The sequence below is a fragment of the Mesoplodon mirus genome (genome assembly GCF_964341445.2).
Source record: "Mesoplodon mirus genome assembly, chromosome: 3".
Taxonomy (NCBI): Eukaryota; Metazoa; Chordata; class Mammalia; order Artiodactyla; family Ziphiidae; genus Mesoplodon; species Mesoplodon mirus.
In genome coordinates, this window is record NC_138978.1 from 95,164,856 (window position 1) to 95,189,714 (window position 24,859).

The 24,859-nt window shown below is 37.5% G+C and overlaps 2 protein-coding genes across 7 annotated transcripts in view; one reads left to right on the top strand and one right to left on the bottom strand.

The window, feature by feature from the left end:
* Positions 1–972, bottom strand: part of SASS6 (SAS-6 centriolar assembly protein) — a 60,810-nt gene extending 59,838 nt beyond the window's left edge. For 3 of the 4 annotated variants that reach the window (XM_082614313.1, XM_082614315.1, XM_082614316.1), the window contains exon 1: positions 646–805. In XM_082614313.1, the coding sequence (XP_082470439.1) occupies positions 646–710 (65 nt within the window). In that variant the 5' untranslated portion in view covers positions 711–805. Of the gene's footprint in view, positions 1–645 lie in introns of all 4 variants that reach the window. The other variant, XM_082614314.1, reaches the window with a different exon arrangement.
* TRMT13 (tRNA methyltransferase 13 homolog) lies at positions 972–24,793 on the top strand. 3 transcript variants are annotated; one of them, XM_082614323.1, is made up of 11 exons: positions 972–1,206; positions 5,440–5,486; positions 5,574–5,640; positions 13,790–13,852; positions 14,028–14,097; positions 14,254–14,360; positions 14,710–14,877; positions 16,613–16,685; positions 20,626–20,700; positions 23,719–24,151; positions 24,485–24,793. In XM_082614323.1, exons 1-11 carry the CDS (start codon positions 1,060–1,062, stop codon positions 24,678–24,680), a joined length of 1,446 nt encoding a protein of 481 aa, XP_082470449.1. In that variant the 5' UTR covers positions 972–1,059; the 3' UTR covers positions 24,681–24,793. The 3 variants fall into 3 exon arrangements, with proteins under 3 accessions (XP_082470449.1, XP_082470451.1, XP_082470450.1); XM_082614324.1 differs by lacking the exon at positions 972–1,206 and adding an exon at positions 1,272–1,431; XM_082614325.1 differs by lacking the exon at positions 24,485–24,793 and having other exon boundaries at positions 23,918–24,095.
* Positions 24,794–24,859: the final 66 nt, after the last annotated feature.

The window sequence follows — 24,859 nt, forward strand, 5'->3', positions numbered from 1 at the left end:
TTTCCTAACCATTGTATCCCCAGGGCCCAGCAAGGCGTTTTGCAAGTATGCAGTATTTGTTGAATGAAAAAATGAATGGATGAACTTGTAGTTTTCCCCAACTGTCTTTAGTCTATTAAACGTAATCTATTTTTAGTAACTAGTGTGAAAAAAAAGGCAATATACCATAAAGTTGATTTAAAAAGAAAAAGTCAATTTAGGTAAATTTAAGTCGAAGCTTAAATTTACTTCCCATATAACTCAAAGAGAGGAAAAAAAAAAAAAAAGGCTGGGAGCCAAGGCCTGAGTTCTAGTGCCCGCCCTGCTGTAAACTCGTGAGCCCTCGAGTAAATGAAGTTCTCTGGGCCAGAGTTCTTACCTGTCAAAAAGAAAGGGGCTATACTGTCCACGAGAATGTTCAGCGATAAGATTTTTTTTTTTAACTTGATGCGGGTCAGCGTCCCATTCCTCACACCCTTCCCTCCTCAGCAACGGCGGACTTGGTGAGAGGTAGCCACTAGGTCCCAGCTAGGTCTCCCTCCACGTCCCGGGGACTCCTGCCCGACACCCAGCCGCACGCCGGGGCCCACTGGCTGGAGCCGCCATCTTTCCCCCTTGGCCCGACCCCAACCGCCATCCGCGGGCACGGGGTAACGCGGACCTCACCTCTCCTCGCAGTCTTTGCATTTCACTTGCAACGGGACGAGGTGCTGGAACAGAACCTGGCTCATGCTGAACCGCTTCCCCGGCCGGTGTGGGGGAAACTCCAACAAGCCCGGCCCGCAGCACTAGCCTAAAAGACGTCCGGGTTCTGTTAAAGTTTGAGTTTGGCGCTCGGCTTCCGCGGAGGAGGCGCGGAAAGAATAAATCAGAGGGGCTGGGCGGGAACTTTGGACCTCTCCAGCCACCATCAGCCTCTTCCGGGTTCTTTCGGCGGATGGGGCGGTAGTTCCGGGCATTATCCTGTGCGGTTGGACCCGAGGCAGACATATTTGTTAAGGGAAGGAGACCCGAGAGAACCTGACAACTTTTCCTCTCTTCACCCGATCGATGCTTGCCACCCAAAGTGAGCCCTGAATTATGGCGGCTTCTGCGCCGACGCCGCACGGAACTGGCTTTCCAGCAGAGGGGCGATGTGGCTACTATGTGGAAAAGAAGAAGCGCTTCTGCAGGATGGTGGTGGCAGCAGGAAAAAGGTTCTGTGGTGAACACGCTGGAGCCGCGGAGGTCTGGTATCGCCTTACCCTCTCGAGAGTCGGAAATAAGTTTCCTGGTCCGGCACCTCCCCTCTGACAGATTTCTGCATCAGTCCCCTGGATTTTCCAGCTTTTCCTGTGATAAACGCAGTCCTGGCCTCCCTAGGGAGAGATGATGAGCCGTAGTGAAGTGCAGTGTTTTCTTGTACTAAGTAAAGCGCCAGCAGTGACCCGTTTATCTTGATACCAACTCATGGTAATGCTAGATTTTAGTTTTACGGCAGACTACCGCTTCTTGCCCTCCGCTCACTCTCCGCCTTCCTGATGGGAAATGGTGGTTTAGAAAGAAGAGTGATCAAAGAAGCATCCCAAGGTTTCACTAATCGTGTTTTCATTGTTCCGTGAATGATAATAACTTCTTGTCAATGCGGTTGAGAGAAACTTTTTAAATTTTTTACTTAGACGTACAGTCTTTTGAAAGCAACTAATAACTACTTTGCTGAAAAGGGGGAGGAAAGATTTAAAAACATGTAAGAATTTGACTCTCCTTTTAAAATTGAGAACAGAAAGTGTACAGTTTTGTTCAATTATACTTATGATTGTATTGTCAAACAACATTTTTAGTATGTGTGTTTCTTTAGGATTTATATGATAGGAAATTAAAAAAACAAGAACAGTAAAATGCTAATAGAAAAAGAGCATGTTTAATAGGTTTTAGAAAGATTAAACCAAAGAGACAAGCATCTGATTTTATACCTTCTGAATGTCCAGTATTATTTACATTATTTTTCTTTGTTAGATGGTTTATCCTTCTAGGCAATATCCAGCACAGATAAGCCCCCAGAACCCCTTCATCTCCTACTGTCCCTCATAGCTATAGCTCTAGTTCATATTTTGATTTGGCTAATATTTGCCTAGGGTGAGGTGTACTGAAACACGCTTATTCTTGTTTTGGAATGTAGGTGACCTATGACTTATGGGAACTCTTTGAAGTACACTCTCTGTTGTATTGGCTGGTTTTGAGAGCACCAGCAAACATCCCCTGATTGAAAAATGAACTTTCTGATAGGAGGAGGATTTTGTTCTCACTCTAAGACCTTACACTTCACCTTAATCAGACACCCAGAGGTGACTGCAGATGGTGACAGTGGTAGAATATGAATAGATCCTTATGGTGTGATCCATATTCCTGGAGAGGAATGACATCATGTTATTAATCCCTTGAAAAAAGACTGCAAAACACTAAGTGGAAACACTTTCCATGACTATGATTTGGTTTTCAATTTTGGGCATCCTACTGAATCTGTAATTTATGTTATAATTGGGTGTATTGTTTCCGTCTTTTTTTTTTTCTTAAGTGTCATATATGGCTGAGATCACTTGTACTCATTTTTACCCAGTGGTTCTTTTTTTTTTTTTTTTTTTTTCGGTACGCGGGCCTCTCACTGTTGTGGCCTCTCCCGTTGCGGAGCACAGGCTCCGGACACGCAGGCTCAGCGGCCATGGCTCACGGGCCTAGCCACTCCGTGGCATGTGGGATCCTCCCGGACCGAACCCGCGTCCCCTGCATCGGCAGGCGGACTGTCAACCACTGCGCCACCAGGGAAGCCCCTACCCAGTGGTTCTTAAATGGGGGTGATTTAGCACCCCCAGACAATGTTTGAAGACATATTGGTTGTCACAACTGAGGAGTGTTTCTTGCTTCTAGTGGAGAGAGGCCAGAGATTCTGCTAAACATCCTGCAATGGACAGGATGAAAAAGAATTATCCAACCTGAAATATCAGTAGTGCCAAGGTTGAGAAGCCCTGTTTGTAAACCCAAATAATAAATGTTAAAAATGCTTTTCTCCCCTACTCTATCGTTAAGCTTCGGGAGGTTAGTATAGAGTCTTCTCTTTCATGGAGGTTAGACTTTCAAGTCAGCAAATAGGGAAGAATAATGTACTATATTTTCAAAAGATACTGAAAAGTCTCTTAGCATGTTCATGAAATTCAGTGTACATAGTTTCATGGATATGCTGGGAGGCAGATCAGAACTGAAATAAACTGAAAAAGGAATTGTTAATACTAATCGTGAACACTTAGCATTTACTGTATGAACAGCACCATGCTAAGCAGTTTTTTTTTTTAACCTATTAGCTCACTTAATTTTTACAACCCTTAGGAGGTAAGATATATTATTCTCATCTTTCAGACAGCAAGACTACCTCAGATTGTAGAGTTAGGAGCTGATAGTTAGGAGCCTGATAGATAGAACTGAGAATCATACCTAGGTAGTCTGGCTGACCTTTGGTTTTAACTTATGCTATCGTGTTATATACAGATTCATATCAATGTTGGGTAGACTTGCCAACACTATTAATTCCTTTTTTTTTTTCCTGAGTATATGTAGTTAAATCCATGTAACTTAGAAACGAACAGGATGTAACTCTTCTATACTAAAAAGTTGCAAAGCTAGTAGAGTAAGGCCACATACCAAATGGTTAAAATACCATATAGACAGTCCCCAACTTACAATGAATGGTTCAACTTACGATTTCTTTGGATTTATGATGTTGCAAAAGCGAAAGGCATTCAGTAGAGAGCATACTTTGAATTTTGAATTTTCATCTTTTCCGGGGCTAGTGATATGCACTGCTGGGCAGTGGCAGGGAGCCAGGGCTTCAAGTCAGCCACACTATCATGGGGGTAAACAACTAATATGCTTACTACCATTCTGTACCCATACAACCGTCTGTTTTTCACTTTCAGTACAGTATTCAATAAATTACATGAGATATTCAACACTTTATTATGAAATAGGCTGTTAGATGATTTTGCCCAACTGTAGTCTAATGTAAGTGTTCTGATCACATTTAAGATAGACTAGGCTATGCTACGATGTTCAGTAGGTTAGGTGTATTAAATGCATTATTGACTTAAGATATCGTCAACTTATGATGGGTTTATCAGGTTGTAATTCCATCATAAGTTGAGGAAGATCTGTCTTTCGTTGTTTCTGAGATACTTCTTTTTTTTCACATTTTAACATCTCTGAAATCAGAATGCTTTTTAAAATCAATGACATGTTATAATTTAAATTGGCAACATTTTTCCTTTCTTAGTAGTACCTAAAATAATAGTGTATATTATAGTCAGTGCTGTCATAGATTCAAAATTCCATATGTAGGCCTTTTCTGTAACCTGTTTGAAGCTGTAGACCCTTGTTGTCCAAAGCAGTATTTGCTCAGATATACATAAACGAGCTACACCAAAGGTTTTTCTTTTATTGAAGTATAGTTGATGTACAGTATTATATGTTACAGGTGTACAATACAGTGGTTCACAATTTTTAAAGGTTATACTCCATTTATAATGATTATAAAATATTGGCTATATTCCCTGTGTTGTACAGTATATCTTTGTAGCTTATTTATTTTATACATAGCAGTTTGTACCTCTTAATTGTCTACCCCTGTACTGCCCCTCCCCCCTTCCCTCTCCCCCCTGGTAACCACTAGTTTGTTCTCTATATCTGTGAGTCTGTTTCTTTTTTTGTTATATTAACCAGTTTGTTGTATTTTTTTTTTAGATTCCACATATAAGTGATATCCTACAGTATTTGTCTTCCCTGTCTGACTTATTTCACTTACTATAAAACCCTCCAAGTCTATCCATTTTGTTGCAAATGGCAAAATTTCATTCTTTTTTATGGCTGAATAATATTCCACTGTATGTGTGTGTGTGTGTGTATACCACATCTTGATCTGTTCATCTGTTGATGGACACTTAGGTTGCTTCCATATGTTGGCAACTGTAAATAATGCTGCCTTGAACATTGGGGTACATGTATCTTTTTGAATTAGTGTTTTTGGTTTTTTTGGATATGTACCCAGGATTGGAATTGCTGGGTCATGAGGTAGTTCTATTTTTAGTTTTTTGAGATACCTCCCTACTGTTTTCCACTGCACCAATTTACATTCCCACCAACAGTGTAGGAGGGTTCCCTTTTCTCCACGTGCTTGTCAACATTTGTTATTTGTGTTCTTTTTGATGATAGCCATTCTGACAAGTATGAGGTGATATCACATGACACTGGAGATTTTTGCTGTTAAACTCTATGACCTGACTTTGCCAGTGTTTTGTTAATGTCCTTTTAAGGTTTCCTTACCTTGTTTTGGGATAGCATAAGCTTATGATTACACTGAAGTTGTATCTAGTATCTGTAAGCAGTGAACTTGATATTTTATTCAAATAAATATGTCCTTTTTTTTTTTTTAATTAGGAAGAAAATGCTCGGAAAAGAATCCTGTGTCCCTTAGATCCAAAACAGTAAGTATGGGTCAGAGAAGGGTTTTTCTGTGCTGGAAACAGTGATTATCACAGTCTTATTTTAAATAATTTTCTCTTTAAATTTAGCACAGTATATGAAGATCAACTAGCAAAACATTTGAAAAAATGTAACTCAAGAGAGAAGCCAAAACCTGTAAGTGTTTGATCAGTAAAACTGAATGGTGAAATGTGTGGTATGTAATGTTTATATATACTTAGTAGATTACAAATGTGAATTTTTAACAAGGCTCTTGTCTCAGGAGGCTTAAATATGGCAAGTACATTTGAGTGTATATAGGACATCAGATTGTGAATCCACTTAGACTCCTAATTGAGATAATAGAATTTTATGCAAGAAGAGTGGTATTCAGAGAATAATTCCACAGTTTATTTATTCAAAAATATTTACTTAGTGCCTACTAAATTCATTTCAATAAAATATGATCCCAGCCTTCATGGAACTTACTTGAGACTGGTAAGTAACTTGTAAATAATGGGCATTATTTAATAAGTTCAATGAAAGAAGTAAGTACACATGTGATAAGAGCACATACTTGCATTAAAATTAAATCCAAGGGGTCAAGAAAGGCTTCCCAGAGGGAATAACACTTGAGCTAAGTCTTGATTTGGCAAAGAAAAGAAAGAAGAATCTTTCTAAGTGGAAAGAACTATATGTGCAGAGGCAGAAATTGAGAAACCACTTGAGGTTTTCAAGGAACTTGTACTTATTCTAAAAGATACAGGGAACCATTGAAAGATTGCAAGCGAGGAAATGGTGGAGTCAGATTTATCTCTTAGAAAACTTTCTCTTAGAGCAATGTGGGAGGATGGCTTGCAATCAGAAGGTCTAGTTAGGGGGGCATTGCTGCAATCCAGGTAGGACATGATAAGAGACTGAATTAAAGAGGATGGAAAGAATATAGATAAATGCAAGAATTATTTAGGTAGCAGAATCAATAAAAGTTGCTGACTGATTGGAAATTCGGAGTTGGATATGTGAGTCCGAAACTCAGTAGAGAGGTTGGGCGAGTAATAAAGATTCAGAAGTCAAATACATACAGATCATAGGTGAGGCTTTGGATTTTTAAGTTACCCAGGGTAAGAGATTAGTTAGAACTGGGGGGAAGTTGGGGGACTTGTTTATTCAACAGATATTAATTGAGCACTTATGCCAGACATTGTACCAAGCACCCTGCTTAAAATAACATGACAATCTAGTGGAAGGGATAGAAAATACAATATTATATGTGTTAAAATATATTAAGTACAGAGTGCTATGGAAGAATAAAGGAGAAGAGCCTAACCCTTTTGGGGGAGGACATAGGGGTTTAGAGAGATGGGAAAGGAGTCAAGGAAGCTTTTCTGAAGGAATGTCATAAGATGAGACCTAAAGGTCAAAGGAGAGTCATCCAGACAAGGAAGAAAACATAGGTAACTCACATGACAAGTATGAAATACAAGGGGAGAGCTGAATAGAAGATGAGAGGTAGGCAGGAATTAGAGCATGAGACCAAGGACGGAGCTCTTGGTGACACTGACAACTAAAAGGTGAGCTGCTAGTAGGAACCATAGAAAAATATTGACAAGGAATGGCTGGAGAGGTAGGAAAGAGAAAAAAACAGAGAAGCATCGTATATGGGAAGCCAGGGGAGGGAGAATTTCAAAAAGAAACGAGTGATCAGCTGTGTCTAGCATCACAGTGGAGTCAAGTAAGGTAGGGACAGAGAATCCATTGGGTTGGCAATATGGCAGTTGTTAAAGATCAAAGAGTTTAGCAAAATGCATGTTAAATAGAGTGGAGTGGGCAGAAATCAGACTGAAATGATATATGAGTAAATGGAAGACAAGGCAGTAGAAATCTTAAGTGTCAACTATTCTTTTAAGAAACTAGTCTATGAATGGAACTTGAGAGGTAGAATAGCAGTCAGAGAGGAAGGTAGGACAGAAGGAGTGTGTTTTAAAATGGGAGGGACTTCTCTGGCAGTCCAGTGGTTGAGACTCCACGCTTCTAATACAGGGGGCGTGGGTTCGATCCCTGGTCAGGTAACTAAGATACCATGTGCCGCGCGGTGCGGCCAAAAAATGAATTAAAATAAATGATAGATAGGTAGATAGATAGATAGAATGGGAGAAGAGAGTTTTATTTGTATGCTTAGAGTAATGAGCCAGTAGAGCAGAAGAAATTGGAAATAGAAGAGGGCATCACTGATAGTGTGAGGCTCCCCAGGAAGCAGGCAGAAATAGGGTACAAAATAGAGGTCGAAGGGAAGAAATAGGGGAAGAAATAGCTCTACCACTTACGTAGATGGGAAGTAGTATAAGATGGATATCAGTTCAGGCAAATTTGAGCTGACAGGAGGTTAATTGAGAAAATGTCATTTGATAGCTACACTTCCTTGCTGAAGTAAGAGATAGGTGATTAAGGGAGGTGATGGTATAGTTGGAGATTTGAGGAGAGAGGTAAAAGTTTAGAATTAGAGTTATGCAGATTAATTGCTAGGCATCTTTGAGAGTTAGACTGATGGAGATACTGAATTTGACCTGCACCAGTCCAAATGACTGAGGAGCTTTGCTTCAGCAGTGTTCAGCAATTTTAACTTTCAAACTATTGGGAGTTCAAAGTCATATTAATGCAGGCATTAGGTTTTGTAAGGGTGGGTTTGACAGAGAACCAGATTGTGAAAGGTAATGATAACAATGGTACTGAGTGTCCAGACTGGGTGGCATGAAAGGGAAGCCAGAAATTAGCTGAGAAAAAATAGAGGTCTTTAAAAGGTGAAAGAATATGATTAGGAGCAAGAGAATCACTATACTTTGTACTAACATAGTACAAAGTTATAGTCAGATAATGGGCTAATTAAGTTTAAGGTTTCAGAGGTTAAATTGTTCATAGTAACACCAGAATCTAGAGGGCCCCTGAAAGTAGTTTGCCAAAGTGGAGCAAAGGTCATTAGAATCAAAAAGGTCAAGCAGAGCTGTTTGTTGGATGGCTTGAAAACATAGTCAAATTGGCTGAACTTAGTGGAAAGAACAGCTTGGTGTCAAAGTTCCTAATGAATATTGGTTAATGACCAACAGATTGATAGTTGACAACTGCTGGGAGATTTAGAAGATGTTTAACAGCCCAGTGTTTCTCAGTGGGGGCTTTTGGCATTTCGAGTGGGACAGTCCTATCCTGTGCACTTCAGAGCATCCCTGTTTTTAGAATTCCTGGCTTCTGAGTGGCAAATGACAAAGGCCCTTGTCAAGAAGTATGAAGAATTTGAAATTTAATCTTATTTTAAAGCTAACAAGTTAGCCTACCATAGGACTGTGGATGCTGGAAGAAGATATGAGACTCCTGGGTCAGAGACAAAGGGCTTTATTACTCGCTGCACAGCAAGCACTGTGAGCTTCTTGTCTGCATCAACTCCCTTTGTTCCCTAAGTTCTCTCAAGTTGGAGTGGTCTTAGTGGATGCTGCACGTTTGTGCACAGCTTGTGTCATAGCTGAAGAAGGCCAAGCTTAGGAAATACATCTTTTTAAATGAGCAGTAAGGAAACCTGCCTCACCTTTGTTCCATAAGTAGACATTTCTTTACTGTATTGTACAATAAGCAGGCCTGCCACTGCTCTAGAAGGAAACACTACTTCTGTCTTCCAAGACTGATTGGTATACAAATGTCCTTGCAAAGATAGTCTAGAATAGAGGGGGGTCAGTGCCTTTGCTTATAAGACTTGCAGAAAATTGAGAGACCTGTAGATAATTGTGTCCCAATAGCACTTCTCAGTCATTCTGAGAACAAAATATCCCCATACATTTCCGGATGCCTCCCAAATGAGAACTAGTAGGACAGATGGCATAAGTTTAAAAAGAAAAATATTTTTACATAAAGATGTGTAGAAGATTGTTTCCTTAATTTCTCTTTCTGACCTTTCATTGTTAGTGCATAGGAATGCCAGAGATTTCTGTGCATTAATTTTGTATCCTGCAACCTTACCAAATTCATTGATTAGTTCTAGTAGTTTTCTGGTGGCATCTTTAGGATTTTCTATGTATATTATGTATATATCATGTCATTGGCGAACAGTGACAGTTTTACTTCTTCTTTTCCAATTTGTATTCCTTTTATTTCTTTTTCTTTGATTGCCGAGGCTAGGACTTCCAAAACTATGTTGAATAAGAGTGGCAAGAGTGGACATCCTTGTCTTGTTCGTGATCTTAGTGGAAATGCTTTCAGTTTTTCACCATTGAGAATGATGTTTGCTTTGGGTTTGTCATATATGGCCTTTATTATGTTGAGGTAGGTTCCCTCTGTGCCCACTTTCTGGAGAGTTTTTATCATAACTCAGTGTTGAATTTTGTCAAAAGCTTTTTCGGCATCTATTGAGATGATCATATGGTTTTTATTCTTCAGTTTGTTAATATGGTGCATCACATTGATTGATTGGCGTATATTGAAGAATTCTTACATTCCTGGGTCAAATCCCACTTGATCTTGGTGTATGATCCTTTTAATGTGTTGTAGGATTCTGTTTGCTAGTATTTTGTTGAGGATTTTTGCATCTATGTTCATCAATGTAATTTTCTTTTTTGTGTGATATCTTTGTCTGGTTTTGCTATCAGGGTGATAGTGGCCTCATAGAATGAATTTGGGAGTGTTCCTTCCTCTGCAATTTTTTGAAAGAGTTTGAGAAGGATAAGTGTTAGCTTTTCTGTAAATGTTTGATAGAATTCATCTGTGAAGCCATCTGGTCCTGGACTTCTGTTTGTTGGAAGATTTTTAATTACAGTTTCAATTTCATTACTTGTGATAGGTCTGCTAATATTTTCTAATTCTTCCTGGTTCAGTCTTGGAAGAAATTAAGGAAACAACCTCATTCACCATCTCATCAAAAGGAATAAAATACCTAGCAATAAACCTACCTAAGGAGGCAAATGACCTGTACTCAGAAAGCTATAAAACGCTGATGAAAGAAATCAAAGATGACATAAACAGATAGAGAGATATACCATGCTCCTGGACTGGAAGAATCAACATTGTGAAAATGACTATACTACTCAAAGCAATCTACAGATTCAGTGCAATCCCTATCAAATTACCAATGGCATTTTTCACAGAATTAGGACAAAAAATTTTACAATTTGTATGGGAAGACCCCAAATAGCCAAAGACCCTGAATAGCCAAAGCAATCTTGAGAAAGAAAAATGGAGCTGGAGGAATCAGGCTCCCCGACTTCAAACTATACTAAAAAGCTACAGTAATCAAGACAGTATGGTACTGGCACAAAAACAGAAATATAGGTCAGTGGTACAGGATAGAAAGCCCAGAGATAAACCCACACACACATGGTCACCTAATTTATGACAAAAGAGGCAAGAACATGTGATGGAGAAAAGACAGCCTCTTAATAAGTGGTGCTAGGAAAACTGGACAGCTACATGTAAAAGAGTGAAATTAGAACACTCCCTAGCACCATACACAAAAGTAAACTCAAAATGGATTAAAGGCCTAAATGTAAGACTGGATACTATAAAACTCTTAGAGGAAAACATAGGCAGAACACTCTTTGACATAAATCGCAGCAGTATCTTTTTGGATCCACCTCCTAGAGTAATGAAAATAAAAACAAACAAATGGGACCTGATTAAACTTAAAATCTTTTTCACAGCAAAGGAAACCATAAACAAGGCAAAAAGACAACCCTCAGAATGGGAGAAAATATTTTCAAATGAAGCAACAGACAAAGGATTAATCTCCAGAATACATAAGCAGCTCATGGAGCTCAATATCAAAAAATCAAGCAACCGAATCAAAAAATGGGCAGAAGACCTAAATAGACATCTTTCCAAGGAGGACATGTAGATGGCCAAGGGGCACATGAAAGGATGCTCAACATCACTAATTATTAGAGCAATGCAAATCAAAACTACATTGAGGTATCACCTCACACTAGTCAGAATGGCCATCATCAAAAAATCTATAAAAAATGCTGAAGAGGGTGTGGAGAAAAGGGAACCCTCTTGCACTATTGGTGGGAATGTAAATTGATACAGCCACTGTGGAGAACAGTATGGAGGGTCCTTAAAAAACTAAAAATAGAACTACCATATGACTCAGCAATCCCACTACTGGGCATATACCCTGAGAAAACCATAACTCAAAAGGACACATGCACCCCAATGTTCATTGCAGCACTATTAACAATAGCCAGGACACGAAAACAACCTAAATGTCCAACGGCAGATGAATGGATAAAGAAGATGTGGTACATATATACAATGGAATATTACTCAGCCATAAAAAGGAACGAAATTGGGTCATTTATAGAGATGTGGACAGACCTAGAGTCTGTCATACAGAATGAAGTAAGCCAGAAAGAGAAAAACAAATATCATATACTAACGCATATATGTGGAATCTAGAAAAATGGTACAGATGAACCTACTTGCAGGGCAGGAATAGAGACGTAAACATAGAGAATGGACATGTGGACACGGGAGGAAGGGGAGAGTGGGACAAATTGGGAGATTAGGATAGACATACATACACTACCATGCGTAAAATAGGTAGCTAATGGGAACATGCTATAAAGCACAGGAAGCTCAGCTTGGTGCTCTGTGACAACCTAGATGGGTGGGATGGGGGCGTGTGTGGGAGGGAGGTACAAGAGGGAGGGGATATAGGTATACATAGAGCTGATCCACTTCCTTGTATGGCAGAAACACAACATTGTAAAGCAATTATACTCCAATTTTAAAAAAAAAAAAGAAAAAGAAAGAAAAAAAACGTGGAAAAGAAAAGTGATGACTACCCCAGTTAGCCCCTCAGTAAGAAGAAAGAATGTTGCCTTTACTTTCAGGTATGCATGGAGGTTATCTTCCTTACCTAAGTGTCAGGCTAAAGTTAAAGCAAGCAGGTTGAATACGTGTTCTGGGAACAGTTTGAGAGTAGAAATGAATTTATTAAAAATGGAATACCCCTGTGAATTTCCTGGTGGTCCAGTGGTTAGGACTCCATGCTTTCATGGCCAGTGGACTGGGTTCAATCCCTGGTTGGGGAACTAAGATCCCACAATCCACGTAGCACAGGCAAAAAAAAAAAAAAGGAATACCCCTGCACAGATTCCACTGCATGCTGGGACACAGTGGAAAGGAAGGGGAGAAAAGTAGTGGGATGAGGAGATAAGAGGAAAGAAGTGCAGAACAGTGTTTAGTACACTATGTATAACATGAAACCCAGGGAAAATCTTATCACTCGTTTGTTTACTAATAGTTATAGTTAATTTCCTCTTATAGTTTTGCCAGTCATCCAACAAAATATTCTAATACCTGCTTTTTTCACCTGTTCCACTTAATCACCGGTTTCCGTTATTACCCATATAGGTAAAGGTAGCAGCATACACTCCACATGTTACCTTTCTCCTATCTGTGTAACTAAAGCCCATTGCTATGCATAATGTCCCAGGAATTGTTTTCACTTTCAAAACAGAATTTGTAAAAATTGTGCTATTTCATTCATCTATATCTACGTGGTCTAATATGGTAGCCACTAGCCATTAACTATGGCTATGTAACTACTAAAATTTGAGTCAATTGAAATTAAACACAATTGAAAATCCAGTTCCTCAGTCACACTAGCCGTATTTCAAGGCTAATAGCTACCAAGTTGGCCAGGGTAAATATAGAACATTTTCATTGTTGCAGAAAGTGCTATTGGACAATGCTAATCTAGATCCTTACCTAGAGTCTCTCTCTCTGAAAATGGACTAGAAATATCTCACTGTGTTAATTTAAACAACATAATATCACAGGACATTTCTATTTTCTATTTTAATTAGTATTTTAAAATAGAAGAAATCAGACCTAAACCATTGTAATATTTTTTCTTATCTCTGTTTTTGGCCCTGCTGCCTATCTGATAAACAGCCATTTGGTCTTTGTTTTTGCTTTAACCATTAGCAAAAATGACACAGTCCTCAGTCTATGCTGGAGACAGGTAAAAACTTTAATAAAAATTACTAATGAATTTCTTCAGACTATAATATTTATTCAAATAGCCACCTCACTAGAATGTAAGATCCGTGAACTCAGAGATTTTTGTCTGTACTGTTCTCCACTGTGGTAAATCCTCAGCATCTAAAGCAAGTTAAGGACCATAGTAGTCACTCAGTAATTATTTAATGAATAAATGAACGGGAGAAAGGGAGGATGGCAGGTACAAAGTATTGGAAGAAGGCACGGATCAGTTTTTCAGCTTAATTTTTGTGAACTCGTCATGTTAATAACGGTATTGTTATGGTTTGGTTTTGTTTTTATTCAGGACTTCTTTATTCAAGATATTAATGCAGGCTTAAAAGATGAAACAGAAATACCTGAACAATTAGTAAGTACTTGACTTTTTTAATTTTACAAAGTATTTATGAGCATCTCCACACTGTAAATAAGCTGTGTTCCAATTTTTGGAATAAATTAACTATTTTGATTTAGAATGCATTTCTTATAGAATCAATGTTATTTATTAGTTCCCAGACCAGCTCATACCCCATTTTTGTATATAGGTTCCAATTTCTTTCCTCTCTGAAGAGCAGATGGAAAACTTAATTAAGAAACTGAGAAAAGCAAGTGAGGGTAAGTCTGCCTAAATTTGCAAGTTAAATTTTTTTAGAATAATCAGGTGGTATATGAGTTAATTCTACTGTGGTTTAAGAGATATTACTACCATTGTTTAGAGCCCTATGGTTTCATGTTTGGTTCTTTAAGCTTTTGTGCTTTTATTTGGCACAGGTTTGAACTCTACACTTAAAGATCAAATTCTGTCCCATCCAGCGTTGCATGATGCCCTTAATGACCCTAAAAACGGTGATTCTGCAACCAAACATCTGAAACAGCAGGTATGTTTATCCATAGTAACTCTACTAAAAATGGCCTTTTTGTTCATTTGTCAAAGCTAACATTCTGTTGTTTCTAAATATAATTATTAATGAGATTTTGTTTAGATTATCTTTCAGGGTACAGAATCCCCATTTCAAAAAATGTATATAAACATATATAAAAATCCTTGGAATGGATATGGTTCTGAGTACTACATGTTAAATATTTAAAAGCAAGAGAAAAGCTTTAAAGCCAAACAAAAATTATCAGTGTGAACATGCTGCCCTATATAGAAATTATCTTGCTATTTTCCCATTTGAGCCAAATGTTTTTGCTCTAGTTTATAAAATAATCTCGTGAAGTTTGCAGGCTTCTATTTTAGGTAACATTGAAAAATTAAAGTTACTTGGTCCAAGAAGATGCTTTGTTGAGTTTGGAGCAGGAAAGGGAAAATTATCTCATTGGGTTGATATTGCCTTAAAAGATGCTGAAAAAGTTCACTTCATCCTAGTAGAAAAGGTGACCACAAGATTCAAGGTAAGTGAAACCATTGTAGTATACTGGTAACCAAACTTTGTTTGCACTTTTCTTGTTTGAAAAAAATGATACTCAGAAACAGGCCTCTTAAAGAAAATGAATTTTTTGTGTGTTTATTTGATTATAGCTTTTTATTCTAATTATATTGATGATTTAAACTGAAGGTAAATTTTTTAATCTAAATTTTGATAGTTCATTGATCTGAGTTCTTAAAATATTTACAGAGACAAGAAATTATGTGGAAAGAGCCAAGCTCAAGCTAGGAGTTAAAAGTCTTAAGTCCTAACCTACATCTGAAACTTACCAACTATTTGTTCAGTAAACATTTATTGAGCATACCACAAGCACCTTGATAGATATTGGGTAAAGTCAAATAAGACAATGTCCCTATGTTCTGTTACTTGTATTGGAAAGAAGAGACAAACAGATAAATGATTATAGAAAAGGGTTAAAATATGAAAAAAGGTCATACAGAGTACAGTGTGGGTTCAAAGGAGGGAGTGACAAGTTTTACTGCAGAAAAAGGATGGTGAATGGCTACACAGAAAAGGTGGTGCTTGAGCTATGTCTTGCAAAGTGGGTATTTGCTAGATACAGGGTTTGAGAAGCATTCTAGGAAGCAAGAAGAGTGTAACCAAATGCCTGAAACAACAGGGAAGCATGGAAACATTTCCGTGTGATGGAAGTCCATGGTGTGAAGTAGAGTTCAGCAGTGATGAGATGGGAGAGGAGGCCTAGACTCTGGAAGGGCTCATATTTTATGCGAAGGGAGGAGTTTGACTTTATCCTGCTACATGCTGGGGGTACAGTGGAAACAAGATTTACTTGTTGTCTTCAGGAAGCTTACATCTAATGGGACAGACTTATAAGTATCTTGGCTCAGTATGCTAAGTGTCTTATGATAGTGATAAGTACCAGATGCTCTAGGAGTGTGAAGATAGAGTGCCAGCCTCAATCTAGTGTGGGTCACTGAAGTTTTCCTGGAGGAGGTGGTAGCTGAGAGGAGACTGAAAGAATATATAAGAATTGGCCAAGTAAATAGAAAAGGGTTTTAAAAGTTCCTCCTAGCAGTACCATTGAAGCTGTATCAGAAGAGTGTGAACCTTGAATTAGGGAGATTAATAATATGATCATTATTATCCAGTAATCCACGTAAGAAATGGGCCAGAGCTAAGGATGTTGCAATGAGATAGAGAGGAGGGAAAGAGTGTGAGAAATGTTATGATGTTGGAAGCCCCGAGACCTGGTGACTTGTTATCCATTAAGTGTGAAAGAGGAGTTACTTCTGGTGCCTTTTGCGCCTTAAGTGACTAAGTGGTGTTCTTCCCTCAGATAGGGAATACAGAAGGAAAGGGAAAAATAGTTTGGAGGGAGAAATAATGGGTTCAGTTTTGAATGAACTTGCTGTTGAAGTAGAGCTTTTTATTATCTATGAACCTTAATTCCTTCATCAGTGAATTGGGAATTTTTAGAGTTAAAGGAAATAATGTGTACATAATAATTTATAAAATGTTCAAGTCTTATAAAGATGTACGATATTGTTATTTTGGAGTTTTCATCACAGAATATACAATCTTAAATTTTTTAATTAACAATTCTACTTTTTAAACAGTAAAAACTAAGATGGAAAATTATTTGCTCTGAATTTTGAAAACAAATAGAAATCTTTTTTCATAAAACTTTTGTTCTTTTTTTACATAAAAGGCATCATTATAATAATGTTCTATTTGCGCAGGTAGATGGCAAACACAGAAAGAAAAATTCAGTGTTTGAGAGACTTCAAATTGATATTCAGCACCTGTGTTTGAGTAAGTTGCATAACTTGCAGTTGCTCTTCCATAAACCATAGAAATTTCAAACTCTGAGGGTTGCTTAGAAATCCAATCCCACAGAACACTGCTTCAGGGAAAACCTCTGTTAACAAAAATCCTTTGTTAATATAGAATGTTATATCTAACATTCAGGTAAATATAAATGGAATTAGGGTTGAAACTTTAAGAAACTGTTTTTCAGTATCAACTAGAAATGAAGTATCATACTAGGGAATAGCCTAAAAGTTTTGAGAATATGTCCTTATGTTGCTTCTTTATCCTGTTTAAATTAATTACTGAGTCTGTTCATACCATACACTAGCCTTCTGCCTATAGTTAACATGACTTTAGCTAAACTATTACAGAAATGAGATAGTTCTCTGCCTAGCTAATATGTAAAAGATACTTTCTGCCTAGCTAATATGTAAAAAATACTTCCTACAATTTTAAATTGTACCAAAGAAAATAACCCATCTCTATGGACCTCATATTTCATACACACACACACACACACCCATCAGTCATACGCTTTAATGCCCTTTCTGTACCTTTTAATAGTTTTTCATACTATTTAAAATGAAAATATGGGCTTCCCTGGTGGCACAGTGGTTAAGAATCCACCTGCCAATGCAGAGGACACAGGTTCGAGCCCTGGTATGGGAAGATCCCACATGCCGCGGAGCAACTAAGCCCGTGTGCCACAACTACTGAGCCTGCGCTCTAGAGCCCACGAGCCACAAGTACTGAAGCCAGTGTGCCTAGAGCCTGTGCTCTGCAACAAGAGAAGCCACCACCACAATGAGAAGCCACCACCACAATGAGAAGCCCACACACCGCAACAAAGAGTAGCCCCTGCTCGCCGCAACTAGAGAAAGCCCGCACGCAGCAACAAAGACCCAATGCAGCCAAAAATAAATAAATAAATTTTAAAAAATAAATAAAATGAAAATAATACAAACATATGCCAGCAACCTCTTCTGCTAATTTTAATTCAGCCCTGTGACGCAAACCATAGCTGGCCCATGTAGTAAATAAAATTTATTTATTGAGTTAATAGTTAATTTAAAATTTTGTTTACTTGGTCTTTTGAAAATGTGTTTGTTTTAAGGTCCTATTGTATAGCACAGGGAATATTCAGTATTTCCTGATAAACCATAATGGAAAAGAATATGAAAAAGAATATACATATGTATAACTGAATCACTTTGCTGTACAGCAGAAATTAACACAACATTGTAAATCAACTATACTTCAGTTTAAACAAAAAGGTATAACTTTAAAATTTGTATTTGTTTTAATACATTTACCAAGTATTCTGTTAGTTTCTATCTTCCTGAAAAATTCTCTCCTGGATCCTTCAGATGCATTCCAATGTAGACTGGGTGCCCTCTGTTCCTGGAGCACAATTGTCAACCTTAAAATTCTCTTCATTTTCATCCTGGGGATTCCCTTCACTCTCCTAGGTTGGGATTTATTTTTCTACATCTTATCGCATATCTTCCTCTATTGATTTACTGTCTTTGGGGAAAGCACCTCCTATAGCTTCCTGAGAAACAATTGGATTAGAGATAAATTTGAGACCTTGCATTGTCTGAAAATATCTTTTACTTTACCCTTACACTTGATTTGTCTGGGTATTTCTATTTCTAAGAATTTTGAAACTATTACTCCACTAGTATTGTTGTTCAGAAGTTCAGTGCCATTCTGAGTCCTGATCCCTTGTGTGTCATCTGCTTTTTTCTTTCTAAAGATTTATAGGCTCTTGTCTTTGTCCTCAGTGTTTTAAATTCTCACAGTGATGTGTCTTGATGTAGTTATATTTTTATCTGTTGTACTGGGCACTTGATGGACTCTTTTGTGTATAGCAGTGATTCTCAACTAGAAGCAGTTTTGACCCTCAGGGAACATTGACAATGTCTGAGACATTTTCGTTGTCCTGAGAGTGCACGTGCTGCCAGCATCTTATGGAAACAGGCCAGGGAGCCTGCTAAACCACCTGCTTTCCACCTGCTAAATATCCTGTAAGGTACAGTATAGCTCCCGACAACAAAGGGGCCAAAAGTTAATAATGGCAAGGATGAGAAATCCTGATTGAGAGATTCCAGTATTCTCAGCTTTCTGGGAAATTTCCTAGCATTCTTTCTTTCATAATTTTCTCTGCTCCATTTTTTCTTTTCTCCCTTAATGGAAGAACTTTTATGATTTAGTTATTAGACCTCCTGGAATGGTTCTCTACTTTTCTTGACTTTACTTCTCTCTTGTATATCTTTTGCCTTTTTTGTATACTTTCTCAGATTTCTTCAACTTAACTTCTTCTGTCAGTTTTAATTTCTAAGATTTTTTTTTCTCTGAGTTTATCTTTGTAACCTGTTCTTTTTTCATAATTGTACTATCTTTGTGAGGATATTAATGATTTTTTTTAGAAGTATCCTCCCTTCATATTCTGTTTTCACTAAGTTGCTCTTTTCCATTTGTTTTGGTCTGTCTCTTTCAACTTAGAGGCTCTGCTCAAAACATCTGTGCGTTTTGATGGTGTGTTCTTAGTGAGGACTGAGGGACTAAGAGCTCTTAGTCTTCAGGTGGAGTTGTTGACTCTGGCTCCAGTTTGGAATGACCTGTCTAGAACGTGATCTTTCCTCTTGGGCTGGTCAGGTTCCCCAGAGAAGACTCTTCTGATCACCTGCCTAGAGGGTAAAGGTCTGATTACCATTCTGGGACCCAGTGACAAGTTAAGAGCTTAATCTATATGCATACTCACTTAATCCTGCTATTTTACCACACTTTAACTTTCAACTTGCTATTATCCTTCAACCCAGTGACCTCCTGTTTTACTTGCTTGAGAGAATCAATCTACAGTTTTCCACCAGTTGGTAAAGAGGTGGTCACCAGGTGGCTATGAGGTGAGGATCTGATTACTTCTTAAATAGACTTTCTGCAGGCACACTCTGTTATCAGTAACTAACTCAGCTCTACTTCCAAGGTTCCTGATGCCCCCAATTCCATAAGGGCTTTCTTAGACAACCTTTCTCTTCACCCTGATTGAGGATAAGTTTCTTGAACCACCTTACACAGGCAAACTATTCCAGTTAGTACCAATTTCTTCTCCTAGTATGTGATACCATCTGAAAGCAAGCAACAAAGAATTTGAAATATTTACTAAGGACCTCCATTGGACAATTCACTGTGCTGGGCGCTGTAGCTGGATTTGTAGGGGGAAACATACTTTTCATTTCAGAATCTTAGAAAAAGGAAAATGAATAGGGAGGAAAAACTGGAAGCCATAACTGCGATATACTACAATTTACTGCATTACCTTGTAGATGTCTTTTTTTATTTTACTTTTATACTACTATTATGAATATTTTCTTTTATTCATATTCAGAACAGTGTGAAAGCTAAAATATCCTTGATTATCAAGATATAATGAAAGTTATATCTTTAGTTTGATTATAATATTGAGTATAGTATTCTATAATATAAAATGCCGGTTGTATTATATGTATTCATCATATATAGTAGTTATGCAAAATAAATCTAGTAAGGAAACTTTTGAGTCCTTTTATCAATGGGTAATAATATTTAGCAAAATAAGGCTTCTACAGGGTGAAGTCCTGAGTCAGTATAGAAGAAATAGCATTGGCCTAAAAGTCAAGAAATTAACTCGGGAGTAAAGAACCAGCTGGGGGCGAGGTGGGAAGAAAAGGAAGACAGAAAAATTTTTAACTCTGACTCTGGCTATGTCCATAGTCATCTGTGTTACTTATCAAGTCACTACATCTTTGAGCCTCTTATTCCTAAGCTATAAAGTGAGAATTTTTTGTCTATGTCTCTATCAGCCCTAAAATTCAAAGATTCTAATTAGTTCTCTCTTTGGGAGGCCACTTAATGCCTTAATTCACAAGAGAGCTAACTTAGTTCTCATTTCTTTTTATTTCAGACAAGATTCCTTTGCTAAGCAAAGAAAAACTACCTGTGGTAGGAATTGGAAAACATCTGTGTGGTGTGGCAACAGGTATGTAAACATACTAATAATGTTGAGGTGAACACATTAAGTTTTAGCTTAACATGGTCTCAAATATTTAAAGAGTCTCTTTTCAGTAGTTTTTGTCCCTTGTTTGTAACTCATTAATCTTCATAGTAGCACTGGCCCTGTATTATATCAGATTTAGAGCTTTCCTACTTATCTGCTCATTTTGGCCATTTTGCAGGATGAATTAGAGTTTTATGTGTAAATACTGTGTCATATGGAACCTTAAAGTTCGTTGGGTTATACTTCAACCAAAAAGGAAATAAATCATTTATGGAAACTGTATGATTCTATCCCAGAAGCTACTCATTTTTTTAGAGGAGTTGCTTGGGAAGGACTCTGAAACTTCTCCCGCTAGAAGATGATTATGTATCAGGATTCTAGGGAAAACAAAAAAGGAAACATTAAGATGTGTCTTAGCACTTGGATCCATCGTTTGTAGCATGATAAAGTAGAAAGAACATGGGCTTTGAAATCAGATAATACAGGGTTCAACTTTGCTATATAACCTTGGCAGATTACTTAACCTTTCTGAGCTCTGGTTATCTCGTCTGTAAAACGAGGATAACAATATATAATTTGCCAGTTTACATATAAAGTGTCTGGCACATATCAGTGCTCAATAAATGTTAACTATTGTTACATCTTCTTCTGGATTCCGCTAATTTCATGTCTACCCATATGGGGAACTTGGAGCCTCCATAAGAGTTATTCAAGTTGGCTGGAGATGACTTTAAGTATTATATATTTGTGTTGTCCTTCATAGTTTTTAGATGATTTTCACATACCTTGTCTCATTTAACTCTCATAAAAGCCTTCTGAAGTAAGCCAGTTCTATCCTGGGGAGGAAACAAAAAATGCTCCTTTACTCCTACCCATCTAACCCAAGTTTCCCAGAAATATTATCTACACTGGCCATTTCTTATTGTTCCACACACTTTTTCCCTCCTTGATTCACTCTATCTGAATTCTCCCTTCATCACTCTATCATCATCTTAATGAAAAATCTCTGCTATTGTTGCTTACCCTTCTGGAAATTCTGTTTTCTTCTCTTTTGTGACATTCTTTCCTGGTTCTTCCCCTACATATGTGCCATTCTTTCTGTATATCTCATGGTGTCTTTCCACTACTTGTCCTTTTAATACTAATATTCAGACCCATCTTCCACACACCTAATGTGTCTTTCCCCTTCTTAAAACTATTCAGTAACTCCCAGTCACCTACACCTTAAAGTCTAAGCTCTTTAACATGACATCCTCGTCTTAATCTGGCATCTGCCTTCCTCTCTTTGCCACTTTCTGCCTCTATATCTATTGGTCTATACATTCTAACCCTTCCCATATACTATAATATGTCCGTTTCTAAACTGATCAATTTCTACTCCTTCTTCAGCTCGTCACCACTTTCAGGGAACCTCCCTAAATAAGATACTCCTCCTTAGTGTTTATCATAGTTGCCTCTGCATATCTGGAGCTCATTGTATATTAATCTTCTGTTTATATATCTAATTCTGAATGAATTTGTTCAGAATTCATTTATTTATTATTTGAATGAATAAATAATCTTAGCCACAAATGTGCTGTGTTTCCATGTCCCTTTTTAGGTACGTGGCTTTGTCCCTCAAGTTCTCTGTAAAGGAGGGGTTGAGATGGATTGCTAAAGCTCCTTCTGATTCTAAAATAACTTCATTCTTTTAATAATTTTTCTGATTATCCTCATTTCTGAAAATCATTTACTTAACTCCAATATAAGTAAAACAGTGACTGAATATCTTTTTTTTTTTTTTTTTTTTTTCTTTTTGCGGTATGCGGGCCTCTCACTGCTGTGGCCTCTCCCGTTGCGGAGCACAGGCTCCGGATGCGCAGGCCCAGCGGCCATGGCTCACGGGCCCAGCCGCTCCGCGGCATATGGGATCCTCCCAGACCAGGGCACGAACCCGTATCCCCTGCATCGGCAGGCGGACTCTCAACCACTGCGCCACCAGGGAGGCCCTGAATATCTTTTGTCAGAAAATAATACTTTATAAAATAATAGATCAGCTATCACCTTCTCCAAATAACAGGTTCCTGATAGTTTGTTGACTTAAATTCATATACTGTATTATATATACTAGTAAAATATCAGATCATTTACTATTCACTTGTGACATCTTGGGATATTAAAGTTTAAAAATACATGTTCTTGATTGATCAAACACAGTGTGACATTCTAATCAGACAGAAAATGTGGATTTTACAGCATATATTTGGAGTCTTTCCAGTATTGTCAATAATATAGCAGTCGTCAGTGGGAAATTATCATAATCATCAAAAATCCATTTGTTTAGTTTGTAAGTGGACTATAAATTTTTCATTTTAATATAGAGTTCACTTATCTCTAAGTTTGTGTTTATTAATCATCATACATCCACAAAGCCTTGCACGTGAAAGGCATTTAGTAACTATTTGCTGAATGAATGTATAACTATAGTAAGGCTACTCAGCAAGGCCTACTTTCCACCTTCTGACCCCACTCTTCTCAACTCTTCACTATTTGCTGTGAACATCTTACATTTCAAGACTGACACCTAACATCAACTTAGCAGATGCTTAGCCCATGCCTTTCCTCTTTCTTTCTTTGGGTTCTTTAAGCTCAAAACTTCCCTGGAATGTTAAATGTAGAGACAAATTTTTTCTATACAAGTAATTTCCTTAACAAGGGTAGGAGAAATGAGAGCAAATTTGAGTAGTTGGACAAAACGTTTTACAAATTTTAGATCTTAAGCTTCACACAGTTTTTTGGGGGAAGTTGACTTTATGCAGAATAAATCATTAGAGAAAATGGTACAATAATGAGGAAAGGGCAAATATGAACAAAGTTGATAATTCATGAAAGAATTAGTACAAGTATAGAGCTAAGTAAGTTTTTGTTGGGCTTTTAAAAACCATACTGCCTAATAAATGTAAAAAAATACTTATTTTTAAAGATGATGTGGTTTGGGGGGCCACATAATTGTGTTTGCAGATCTTGCATTACGATGTTTGGTTGAAACCTATGCTGCCAGTTGTGAGGAAAGGAATGAAGAACCTTTAGCCAAACGCGTAAAGAATGATAAAACAGAAAAAGAAATTAACACTTTGGCCAAGGAAGGAAATGAAAAAAATATCCCAGAGAAGTGGACCCCTGTGGCTGGCATTGTTATTGCACTCTGTTGTCACCACAGGTGTGATTGGAGACATTATGTGGGCAAAGAATATTTCAGGGCTCTAGGCCTTGGAGCAGTGGAATTCCACTATTTCCAGCGAATGAGTAGTTGGGCGACTTGTGGGATGCAAAAAACATCTTTGGAAGCTTCAAATATCTCCACAAAAAGAAAAGATAAACAGAATGATGGCAGTGAAGAGCATGATGATGGAGGATACAGAATCACAGATGACAGCACTGAGAGTTTGCCTGGGTAAGTGACTACTTTGAAATGCACAACACTAGGGCAGAAATACTTTATTATTACTATACTTTATTTTTAGATGAATATTACCAAAAATTCATTCATGAAAATATATTTTACTGAAAATATATATATATATATATATATTTTACTAATTTTAGAATAAGTTAAAATATACACACTTTAATTGTGGCATTAATAAAACGTATCTTGGAAGCATGGGACATAGCACATAGTATGTTGTGGGTTATTTAGCAGCTTATCAATGAATAAGACTAAAATAATTTGTTATAAGGTTTTACAGAATTTTAACAATGTGTTGTGTGTGTTTATTCAATTTAGGTTTCTTACTGTTGAAGAAAAGAAGAAAATAGGGCATCTTTGTAAATTGCTGATTGACCAAGGCCGAATCAACTATTTACAGCAGAAAGGATTCAATCCCGATTTACAGTATTATACAGAACCTCTGGTGTCTTTGGAAAATGTATTGTTAACTGCTTTACCAAATCATTCTTCATCAACAGAAACAACTGCTTAATGGAAAAGAAATTTTGAACATCTGTCTTCCACCAAAAAAATTTTTTTAATTGTATTTTTATATTCATGAAAATATAATTTAAATAGCAGATAATATGAACTTCAAAAAATGTGGCCTCGTTGAACTTTGGTAATGGCTTTGTTTTTTACTTTAGAAGTCCAAACATTAGAGAATTCACC